This window comes from Copadichromis virginalis, linkage group LG23, assembly GCF_057382275.1.
Source record: "Copadichromis virginalis isolate Kocher_CV1m ecotype Utaka linkage group LG23, C_Virginalis_male_GT1.1, whole genome shotgun sequence".
Classification (NCBI taxonomy): domain Eukaryota; kingdom Metazoa; phylum Chordata; class Actinopteri; order Cichliformes; family Cichlidae; genus Copadichromis; species Copadichromis virginalis.
Window position 1 is genome coordinate 23556867 of NC_140639.1, and position 12171 is coordinate 23569037.

The following is a 12171-nucleotide window of genomic DNA, read 5'->3' on the forward strand; positions in this document are numbered from 1 at the left end:
TTTCTATGGGGTTGAGGTCTGGAGACTGGCTAGGCCACTCCAGGACTTTCAAATGCTTCTTACGGAGCCACTCCTTTGTTGCCCGGGCGGTGTGTTTTGGATCATTGTCATGTTGGAAGACCCAGCCTCGTTTCATCTTCAAAGTTCTCACTGATGGAAGGAGGTTTTGGCTCAAAATCTCACGATACATGGCCCCATTCATTCTGTCCTTAACACGGATCAGTCGTCCTGTCCCCTTGGCAGAAAAACAGCCCCATAGCATGATGTTTCCACCCCCATGCTTCACAGTAGGTATGGTGTTCTTGGGATGCAACTCAGTATTCTTCTTCCTCCAAACACGACGAGTTGAGTTTATACCAAAAAGTTCTACTTTGGTTTCATCTGACCACATGACATTCTCCCAATCCTCTGCTGTATCATCCATGTGCTCTCTGGCAAACTTCAGACGGGCCTGGACATGCACTGGCTTCAGCAGCGGAACACGTCTGGCACTGCGGGATTTGATTCCCTGCCGTTGTAGTGTGTTACTGATGGTGACCTTTGTTACTTTGGTCCCAGCTCTCTGCAGGTCATTCACCAGGTCCCCCCGTGTGGTTCTGGGATCTTTGCTCACCGTTCTCATGATCATTTTGACCCCACGGGATGAGATCTTGCGTGGAGCCCCAGATCGAGGGAGATTATCAGTGGTCTTGTATGTCTTCCATTTTCTGATGATTGCTCCCACAGTTGATTTTTTCACACCAAGCTGCTTGCCTATTGTAGATTCACTCTTCCCAGTCTGGTGCAGGTCTACAATACTTTTCCTGGTGTCCTTCGAAAGCTCTTTGGTCTTGGCCGTGGCGGAGTTTGGAGTCTGTTTGAGGCTGTGGACAGGTGTCTTTTATACAGATGATGAGTTCAAACAGGTGCCATTCATACAGGTAACGAGTGGGGGACAGAAAAGCTTCTTACAGAAGACGTTACAGGTCTGTGAGAGCCAGAGATTTTCCTTGTTTGAGGTGACCAAATACTTATTTTCCACCCTAATTTACGAATAAATTCTTTACAAATCCTACCATGTGAATTCATGGATTTTTTTTTCACATTCTGTCTCTCACAGTTGAAGTGTACCTCTGGTGCAAATTACTGACCTCTGTCATCATTTTAAGTGGGGGAACTTGCACAATCGGTGGCTGACTAAATACTTTTTTGCCCCACTGTACATTGCTTAAAAGCTGCTAGGTGTAGTCCCTGACTGGTTGGCAAAGATTCCTGGCAGTTTCTGGCTCCTGCTGGGTGAAATTGGTCGAAAACTACCGTACTATCTATTTCAACTACTATCCGCAGGGCAGTACAACTTGATAAAGTGCGAAACAATGTAGACAGTTTGCCTTCCAAGTAAAAGTTGTGGCACTGAGGCACTTTTTTCTGTAAAAGTGAACTTTTTTTAAATTTCTGGCTTGTGTTGCATTTTTCACAGTTTGCAGCTCAGAGAGTAAGTGCACAGTGTTTGTAGATGAGTCCATCCCTTCATTTCAAAATACGACTGCAGCAACATGCGACTGACCAAACTTTTTACCAACCGCTTCAAATACTGGTCAAGGAATCTTCCCCAGTGACTGGAGTTTGCCATGGGGTCACTGTGTTTAATATCATTATTCTTGCTATGTACATTTTCTTTATTCTATGGCATGTGTCTTGAAGATTGTAGAAGTAGATACAAATACACTGTTGAATTGTTGAAGAAAGTCATATCATCTGCATAAAAAAGCCACATCATGGCATATCTAAATTGATTTTTTTTAAAAAGTGGGTACAGCCAATACTGTTCTGTTACGGTATGTGAGTTATATATAGTTTTCACCTTTAAAAAATCATTTTAGTCTTATTTCCACAGTCTGTACACTAATTTAATGACTGGATATGGACAGCAGATTGTCATAGCGCTGCTTATTTTCAGCACTTTTGCTGTATGCAGCATAGATTTGCTTAATATTTCACTTTGTTCTGAAGCTACTGAACTGTATATCTCTCAAGAATTTAGTGTTAGCTCATTAAAAATGTTCTCGGGATGGTGATTTTAAACCATAAGATTCTTCAGCTCGTTCTTCTTCTGTGTTTCCATTGTTAATGAGAAGAGGCACTAATTCCCTTCAGTTTATACGTCTGTTGAATAAAACAAAGAGAGAGCAAAGGAGTTTGGGGGTGAGCAGGGAGGACTGAAATGCAATCCCACTGGGGTTGGGGGAGGAGGGAGGGAGGGAGTGAGTGAGGGAGGAGCTGAATGGGTTTAATTAAAAAAAATTTAAAAAGTTGCTTTGGTGGGTTGACCGTGCTGTGGCTATTTGGATGTTTGGATTTCTGAACAGCGGCCACAGCCCTGCTTAAATTCCACCAAAACAGGACTAATCCCCCATCAGGTCATCCCCCCAGTGGGGCTTTGGCGCGCACTACCAGCTGTGAAGGAGGCCAATCAGGAAGAACGGCTTTGAAGGAATGGAAATGACCCCAGAGAGCATGACTGCAGAGGTCTTTGTCTCTCACCCATTCTGCTCCATGTATCTTTTCTTCCACCTCAACCAAGAAAAGAGATATCTCTCCACTGCCTGGGCCTTTTTTCCCCCTAAAGGATTCCCCTGCATAGTGCCTCGGAGAGAGGAATCCAATTTATTTTGGAACAAGGGAAAAAAAGCTGGGGGAGAAATGCAAAGAGAGCTATGGGAGTTTCCCACTGAAAACATCATTAATAAAAGGACCATCTGTAGCTTACACACTCTGCTTTTTGGATGTGTCAGACAAACTGCTGTGATCATAAAGAATCAATAGGACCATTTAAAGAAAAACTACCCTGAAATAAAGGCTCAGCAAAGGGAAATCTGGGATTTTATCTTCATTTTTATTGCCTTTTAATGTGAGCTGAACACTAGAGTGTCAGGATGTTTAGTTTCTCTTTTTTTTGTTGCTTTTAAAACTACCGAGTCTAAAAGGTTTTCATCTAATATTACCCACATGAAAATGCATAAAAACCCACATACCCGCAGGAGATCCAAAATTCTCAGTGCCACATCTTATAAAAACAGCTCACAAGGAGGAATCTGTGGACTCTTTATTCCACCCCAATAGCATCACATGCAAATATGAACAAAAATCATGCACGTGCACGCGCGCACACATACAGTCCCTTTCATTATCCCGCTGCTGTGAGAAAGAGGTTTGTTTGTAACTGGGCGAATCCTCCTCTGAGAGCGTCTGTCCTCTGCATTGGCTGATCGATCCCTCTGATGTGAAAAGTGGTTTTGATCGGCAGCAGTTGTTATTGACAGCAGCCTGCCTCCGCCCGCCCGAGACGCCGCACTTCAAAAGTGAAGATAATGCGCTGATTCGGACACAAACAAGACAGGAATTTTTAGATTGAGAGTATGCGAGTGCACACACACAGACACACACACACACACAATCACGCACAGAAACACACCAATATACACATATAAGGATTCAACAGTAAGGCCTGGGGCTATGTGGAGCTCCTGCCAGGGTAATTGCAGTGTATAAACCCAATATCGAGCTCTATTGTTTACTTTCTTTCCCCTCAGAAGCGAAAAAACAAAACCAACATAAAGTACACATTAACCGGCTGACTGAAGCATTTTAGACGTTGCAGGAACCGCAGTGATTCTTTGATAACGGGATGAAAAGAAAATGTGTTTGGCTTTTTTTTCTTTTTCTTTTATCACACACTCCCTCTGTCTCTTCACTCTGGTCCTATCAAAAGCAAACTCCCTCTCTAAATGCCCTCTCCGTGGCCTTTCATACCATCTTTCCCGTTCCTCCTTCCCTCCCACCATCTCTTCTCCTGCTTCCTCCACCTTCCACACATCCCCTCATGTTTGCCTATGATTTAAAAAGACGTTCATTATTCATGGACTTTCTCTGTAAGCATATTGACCATACTAAGCCGTTAACCTGGTCAAATAGTTTTAGGTAGCTCGCTGCCCTGCATGCCCCTTCAGCAGAGGGCACTGCATCTTGGAGATGACCCAGATAAACCGGTTGTTGTATCACACTTGATTTTGTTGAAAAAGGCCTCAATGTACAGCTCGTACTTGCGGCATGCTCTTAATCAATATTTCACTGTGCTCTCAAATCTATAATACATGCATTCCTATTTTCATTTTTCTTATTTATCAGGGAAGAGCGTGAATTTGCCAATGGATCCGTGTGCCTGGCGTGCGATAACCAATGTGAGAAGATGGATGGAAACACTGTGACATGTCTCGGTCCGGTAAGACCCTCAGTCTCAACTTCCTTTTTACTTAAGAATACATTTTATAAATACAGGAAATAAGCTGTTTAGATTAAAACCACTCCTCATTTTTCTGTGCGAGATAGGGGACTATCTTCTACGTGCCAAAGTGGATTTCCAACTTATTTTGCTGTGTTTTGCACACAGGATTTCCGAAGATATAAGTACTGTTTGCAAAGGTGAATGGTAGGTTAATGGGAGGGATGATAAAGTACTGTAGCTACTTTTGGAGGCATGCTTTTGGCAAGCACCCATGCACACAGTCAAAAAAAAAGCAAAATGAGATTAGATTCTGACCTTCCGGTAAAGTCACTTTTAGAATGATCGCAATACGACTCTCCAAAATGTTTCCTTGCTGAAATGTCAGTGGAGAACATGCACATCTGCATGCATGTGCACAGAAATTGTACGCAGCAACACCAAATGCAAACAAATCTGCTCATGCAAGGCTGCAGCTGCATCATTATCATGCTAGGGTATACGCCAGTGCTCGTATCAAACCTGCAGGGACGCCCAGAAAAGGTTGCCAAACGTCTCAGGAGTTGCAGGATGATTAAAGGGATTGGAAAGCAGAAGAATCCACATATGCCAAAAATAATCTCCACAACATAACTGCGGTAGTTTTTGCTAAAATTCCTGTGAATTACTATATATTTTCTGTACTTTGTACTTGTAAAAAGCATAAAAAGAAAATATAGTAAGCTGACAAATCAGTCTAGATGTTGTAACTGAATACAGATCTCAGGACATGATCAGAATTATTGTCAACTAAAGTCTAGAGACTGGTCAACGACCCTCTGTCAGCGATGTGTATTCCTTGACCGTTTGCTAAGCGGTTCCTTGAGGTTGCTGGCTGTTGACAGGTGAAATCCTTCACAATGAGGATGCTGTACCAGAACCCTCCTTGTGATTTGTTTGGTTACCAGCAGATTGTTTGCAGACAAGTTACTATTCTTCATATAAAACTACAGGTGATTGCAGCAATCACCAACGAATTCCCGAGGTGTGGTGAAAGTTCGAACCAGAAACAAAGAACATTTCCCTTCAGTGGAAAATGCGTGCCTTACTACAGCAATTTTTATTTTGAAGGTGAGACAGCTCACCTTCAAAATAAATATTTTTAAATATACATATGGATGACACCAGGGGCCAGAAAAAATACTGAAAGAGCAAGACATGAATTCAATTTCAGCGTGATTCAATTCAGTTTTATAGATCTAGCACCAAATCATAACAGCAGTTGTCTTCAAGTGCTTTATGTTAAAAGGTAAAGACCCTACAATAGTACAGAGAAAACACCAACAATTAAACAATCCCCTTTGAGCAAGTCCTAGGCAACAGTGGGAAGGAAAAACTCCCTTTAAAGAGGAACAAGTTTCCAGTAGAACCAGGCTCAGAGAGGGACAGCTTTCTAACACGATTTGTTGGGGTGAGGGGAGGAAGACAGGACAAAGACACTGTGGAAGAGAGCCAGAGATGAAATGAGATAAACATGACTGAGTGAAGAGGAAACACTCAGTGCATCATGGCAAGCGCCCAGCAGCCTAGGCATATTCTACTGTAACTAAGAGAGGATTCAGAGTCACCTGATTCAACTATAAGCGTTATGAAAAAGAAAAAGTAGAGAGGGTGTCTGTCTCCCGAATCCAAACTGGGAGCTGGTCCCACATCCTATTACAGCACTGCACTCTGTTCCAGTTAGCTCAGTAGGACGACCCATTCTCTCACAGATGTTTATAAAGGCAGACTGTATGGTTAGGTACTTGTTTTTATACGCCTCTGTCAAATGGATTGAAAACACCTGAATTCAAAGATATGGCCATTTGTGCATATTGTGTATGTGACTTATTCTGCGTTATCAAGACGTGCGAATTTGAAACCAGGTACATCCACGTGGTTATGAGAATATCCTTGGAAACTTTTTCTGAGCTATTTCAAAACCCCTGGACTAAATTACTTGTGCTCACATACAGTATAGAGTGATTACATCCAATAATATCCATTACAATACTGTTATTTAATTAAATTACCTGCTTGTTGTTTTTTTTCTTTACTATGATGAATTCTGAATCCTGGTGGCATAAATACTGTAGTGGGACAAATGTGGGTACGATCTATAACTGTACAGGAAGCTGATTTTACGGCGCAATGTTTCATTACGAAAAAGTTGCATCTAATGTGCAGCATGACTTGTTTCACGGATTCTAGTGACTGTGTGACTAACCTTTTATGACTGTCTGAGGGAGAGAATAACAGATGAAGAGAGAGAGAGCAGCTCCTCAAGGATGCGCAAAGGCTGGTGACGTTGGGATGCTGGTCACAGCTGAGCAGTGAATAACACCAGAGTCAATCATCCACGGGTGCTCAGTCACACGCAGACGCACATGCGCAGTGTCCACGGACATACTTAAATGCATTCGGACATCTGTATGCATCTGCCCTGCTCACACACAGACACGCAACTACGCAAAGTGAGCATAATGTTTATTGATGGTGTGTGTCTAAATGTGTCAAGTGGTGAGAAGCTGTCCATCAGGTCGCCGTGGCTGTCGTTAGCAGCAGAGCGTGGAGCTGAAAAGCCCAGCCGCCAGAATGCAACTTGTTCTTCACAACACACACATACACACACCTCTGTGCAATTTTAAGCTTACACTTTTGTCAGCACTTCGTGCACACGCACATAGACATTCACACAAAGTGTACAGTCAGTTTTCCGCTCCCATTCTAACTTATTCATGCTCCTGCTGCAGCTGAGCTCGTGTTCACTTACCTCTTGTCGTCTCCTCCATCACTTTCAGTGTGCACTTTTTTTTGGCACAACCTGACTCCCTAACCATTTTCCCAGTTTTATCAGGGATACAGTGGAATAAATTCCAGGCACTTTAGCTCAACATGGATTATACTGCCAAAAGTGTTCACTCTCCCATCCAAATCTTTTAATTCAGGTGTTCCAATCACTTTCATGGCCACAGGTGTATAAAATCAAACATCCAGACATGCAGACTGCTACTACAAAAATGTGTGAAGGAATGCATCACTCTCAGTAGCTCAGTGAATTCCAGTGTGGTAATGTGACAGGATGCAACCTGTGCAACAAGTCCAGACGTGAAATTTCCACACTACTAAATATTCAATCGTCAACTGTTAGTGGGATTAGAACAAAGTAGAAGCTACACTAAATCACACTGGGGTCTGTGGATGCTGAGGCACATATTGCACAGACGTCACCAACTCCAAACTCCACGTGGCCTTCAGATTAGCTCAAGAACGGTGCGTAGAGAGCTTAATGGCGCAGGTTTCCATGGCAGCATGGCTGCATCTAAGCCTTAGATCACCAAGGGTCGGATGCAGTGGTGTAAAGCACCCCACCACTGGACTCTAGAGTAGTGAAGATATGTTTCCTCGAGTGACGAATCTTAGTTCTCTGTCTGGAAATCAAATGGAAGAGTCTGGGTTTGATGGTCGCCAGGGGAACAGTACTGGTCTGACTGCATTGTGCCAATTGTAAAGTTTGGTGGAGGGGGGATTACCTTAGATCCAGTGAAAGAAACTCTTAATGCATCAGCATACCAAGACATCTGTGGGAACAGTTTGGGGGTGGTACCTTCCTCTTCCAACATGACCAGTGCACAAAGCAAGGACAAATGAATTTGGATGAATTAAAGCAGAGCCTATGAGACAGGCCTTTGTGTCTGACCTCATAAATTTTCTTCTGAAAGAACGGTCAAAACTTCTCATAAACACTCTTAAACCTGTGGTAAGCTTTCCTAGAAGAGCTGAAGCTGTTATTGCTGCAAATTGTGGGCCAACATCACATGGATAAAGAATGGGAGGTCACTCAAGTTCATGTGTGTGTTAAGGCACACGAGCAAATACTTTTTGCAATACAATGTATAAATCATTGCTTGGGATTCATGTGGGATTATCGCTGTATGAATTTCCATGAACTTTTTCTTAACTTTATTTTTCTCCACTGGTTTCTTTTAGCTCTTCACCCATTATTTTGTTCTTGTTTTATGTTATCTCCTCTTACTGCCACCTTTACCTCCTTCTTCTTTATTCACCCCTTGTCTACCACCCTCTTTGTAACCCATCTTCTCATCTCGCTCCTCCTTGTTGTGCTCTCCTCACAGGGCCCAGACCAGTGTGTAAAATGCCTCCACTTCAAAGACGGCCCTAACTGCGTAGAGAAGTGCCCCGATGGGCTGCAGGGAGCCAACAGTTTCATCTTCAAATACGCCAAGGCCAACAACGAGTGTCATCCCTGCCATGCCAATTGCACCCAGGGGTAAGAGAGGGATGATACATAAAGATGTGTCTATGTATAAAAGTTAATCCGTTTCTTTCAAGTGTCCACTCGCCTTCATAGTTACCCTGAGCAGCTTCTGGCTTTGGTGCTTTTATGCTGTTAAAGTTTTTTAGCCTTAATTCTAGCATTATGAGTGAGAGAGGGTACATAATCATCTACACCACGAATATTCTTAAATTGAGTTGAATTTGCCACTTTATATCCAATTAGCTACTCGTGTATTTCTTTAAGGCATAATGTAATTTAAAAGGCTGAGTTTCGTATTTAAAAAATAATCATATAGTTGTCACAGAACAGGACATTAGAGACTAAACTGTTTTGTTATACTAAGCTATAAATATGATTAATTCTGCTGTAAAGTTGGGGATTTTAACATGGGGTGTATCATGGCTCACTTTTGAAGTTAGCCTCAAGTGGCTATTAGTAGTGTCTTGTTTTGCATATAAGTAGTGGGTTTTAAAATTGGACTAAAGTAATAGTTTAACTTTCAGAAAATATACAGATTTGCTCTCTTGCTAACAGTTAGATTGACAGCACCCTCATTAGTACATTACGCTGGTGTCACAAAACGGCTGGAGGCCGAGTACCAAAAATCAAACCCACGTGCAGATTACCCAAAGCGGAGGCTGAGGAAAGGTTTCAACAAAGGTTTATTAACTAGCACAAGAATGATGTTTACGATGGCACTTGGCTTTAGGCTTGACACATGGGACGTGAGGGTCTTGGCCAGGGGAAAGGGATAAAGCAAGGGGACAGGTCCAAGAAAGCAACGGCAGCTGGCTGGTGATTAGCTACGTACTGGAAGAGAGGAGAGCAGTGTTAAAGCGGTAGCCAATGAGGAGTTCTGGAGAGGATGGAAGCTATGAAAATCTTCGTCTTACTGTGCAGGTGGGAGATGGAAGCGTTGAAGGAGAGGTAGTGCGGTCTGGGTGGGTTTGGTGGTGTGTGTCAGCTGTAACTGAGCGGTGAAGATCCTGTGGTGGTGTAAGGGCAGGAGGGCAGGCAGGTGAGGCAAGGAGATGATTCTGAAAGCAGGCGGGTTAACCAGATTTCCAAGATGAGTGGTTCAGTGTGATGGAATTTCCAGGAGTAACTAGAACACAAGATTGCAAGGTAAGTAAAGCATTGAGAATCATAGACAAGACGCATGAGGCCTGGTTACCAACATAGGGTAGTTGACGAACTGGCGAGGAAGCAGTGTCAGCAAGCAGCTTAAATCTCCAACCTAATTGCCTCAATCAGCTTCAGGTGAGGGAGGCTGTAGGCCCTGCCCATGGGTGGATACCAGGGATGTCCAGACCTTCAGCGGAATTTTCCAGCCACACCTAGACAGTGTTGCCAACTTAGCGACTTTGTCGCTATATTTAGCGAGTTTTCAGACCCCTTAGCGACTTTTTTTCTAAAAAAAAGACGTGAAAGCGCGTATTGCTTTTACTCTCAACAAGCAGCGGGTGCTGTAACGCAGTCAGTTCTTCTTTTACTCTTATGCTGTTTTGTGGATCGCAAGGTTTAAAACTACTTATAAACACACACACACAAAGTAACTCCACCAGAGTGCCTATTTCGGGTCACTTTTGCCGGTCCAAGCCCGGGTAAAGGAGCAGGGTTGGAATAGTGACATTAAAAAAAACAATAATTGCTAAAAGAAATTTAATTTGTATTTCTATATAAACTCTAAATGCAATTTAGGACGTTTTTTACTCACTTTATGTCTCTTCCACGATGTTATTTCTCTCTCCAACAACATAGGTTACAATTAGATTAGCATGACCAATTATGCAAATTAGGCAATGACGTCATTTAGCGACTTCTAGCGAGTTTTAGGACAGCCAATAGCAATTTTCCTTACTGAGGAGTTGGCAACACTGCACCCAGACCATGATAGCTAGTAGCCAAAACTAGTTGGAAATCGGCTTAGCCATGTATAGAGACAGGAAACAGGTTTATAAATGTCCCCATTAGCTAACCCATCAACCTCCAAAAACTGGGCAGATGTTTGTGTTGTATATAATTTTGCACAGAGCCAAATATATATATATTTTTTTTAGCCTTATTTGCTATTTGGCTTAGTTTATTGCTAAGCTAATGGTCTTAGCTTAGCAGTAAACTAAGCCAGTTAGCATTAAACTAAGCTAGTCCTTAGCTTTATTTTTTTCATAAAAATAATGAAAACGGTGTAAACCTTCCTATCATATTCTACCCAACAAATCCAAAAGTATTATTTCCCTAAAGGTTAACCTGTGCCCTAATGCTCTGAAGGATGTGATAACATCACTTTTTTTGCTAAGTTTAGCGCAACCACCAGCAGCCTTTTATCTGTCTGTTCATATTGATTGAATTTTATCACTGATTAACTTTTATATATCATATATTATAATATATTATTTATGTGCTGTTTTTGTTGTCTTGAAGTTGAGTACTGTCTGTGTGCTCTGAGACAACAGATGTACATTAGCAGCTCGGTATCACCAGTGCACTTAGTTTTAAATGTGTTCTGTTCCTTTTTAAACTATAAAATAACTAAATAAAATGTGGCAGATTTAAACACACAGTGAATTTATGTGAGTTTCTTAATGTTCTACAAAATGCCTGCCAATCAAAGTTATAAATAATAGTTTAGCCATCACATCTCTCCCGACATACTTTAATACTGAGGCCAAAGCAGTATAAGTCTTCAAAAGAATGGCAGTTGTGGTTGTGGGGAAAATTTACCGTTCTTACCTGTTTATGTTTTCATCCTCTAAAGCTTGTTTTTTGAAGCCAGTATGGCTTTGGCTTTGAACTTGAGCCCAGGCCTTTTTAGATTTTCTGCTAGTGGGGAGACTATTATGGAAGAAGCCGAACAGTGGGGACTGGTAAGACAGACAGAAGATGATGAGTGAGGTGCTGAGGTGGAGCTTGTCGGTGGTCTCTGCAAACAAAGTTAGACTTCTGAATCCTAGCAACAGGGCTGGCGAGACGATGTGCAGTAGAAAGGAACTTAATGTTCATTCTCTAACATGGCAGGAGGTCATTTTATTTTACTGCAGCTAGCCTGTAAATGTTGATAGTATCAGTGCAGCTTTAAAGAGACATGGAAAGGAGAATTTTCGAAGTAGAGGGGATGACAAAGGATGGAAAAGGTACAAATTATTTACAGATACACAAGTTGAAGATCAAGAATATTATATATATATATTAAGAATATTATATTATATATATATATTAATATTAATATTATCTTGTATAGAATCGGTACCTTGTTTAAGGACACGTTCACATGGCAGGTCACTCATTAGACGACTTTCCTGACAAAAAATAATCCCTGGCTTGTTGTGTCTGTTGTCAGAAAAGTCCTTTGTTCTCTGCTAATGCAGAAAGAAAACTGATTGAAAACACACACACACACACACACACACACACACACACACACACACACACACACACACACACACACACACACACACACACAACACAACACTGGATACAGACACTGATTACTTGCTAATTAGCTATTTGGTACACCATTTAATTGACAACCAAGTGACTTTTGAGGAGCCACAGTTGTCACCGATTTAATTCCAAAGTTAGCCTGCTCTCC

The 12171-nt window shown here is 42.0% G+C and overlaps 1 protein-coding gene and 1 long non-coding RNA gene across 5 annotated transcripts in view; one reads left to right on the top strand and one right to left on the bottom strand.

Annotated features, from left to right (window-relative positions):
- LOC146680923 (receptor tyrosine-protein kinase erbB-4-like) overlaps positions 1–12171 on the top strand; it is a 376413-nt gene that overhangs the window by 274735 nt on the left and 89507 nt on the right. For all 4 annotated transcript variants that reach the window (XM_085447520.1, XM_085447517.1, XM_085447519.1 and 1 more), the window contains exons 14-15: positions 4168–4261; positions 8416–8570. In XM_085447520.1, coding sequence (XP_085303646.1) covers positions 4168–4261; positions 8416–8570 — 249 coding nt within the window. The remainder of the gene's footprint in view (positions 1–4167; positions 4262–8415; positions 8571–12171) is intronic.
- Positions 9218–11497, bottom strand: LOC146680924 (uncharacterized). Its single transcript, XR_014917841.1, has 3 exons — positions 11313–11497; positions 9473–9684; positions 9218–9389 (listed from the first exon to the last, which is right to left on the bottom strand). It is a non-coding gene; the product is annotated as an uncharacterized LOC146680924 (long non-coding RNA).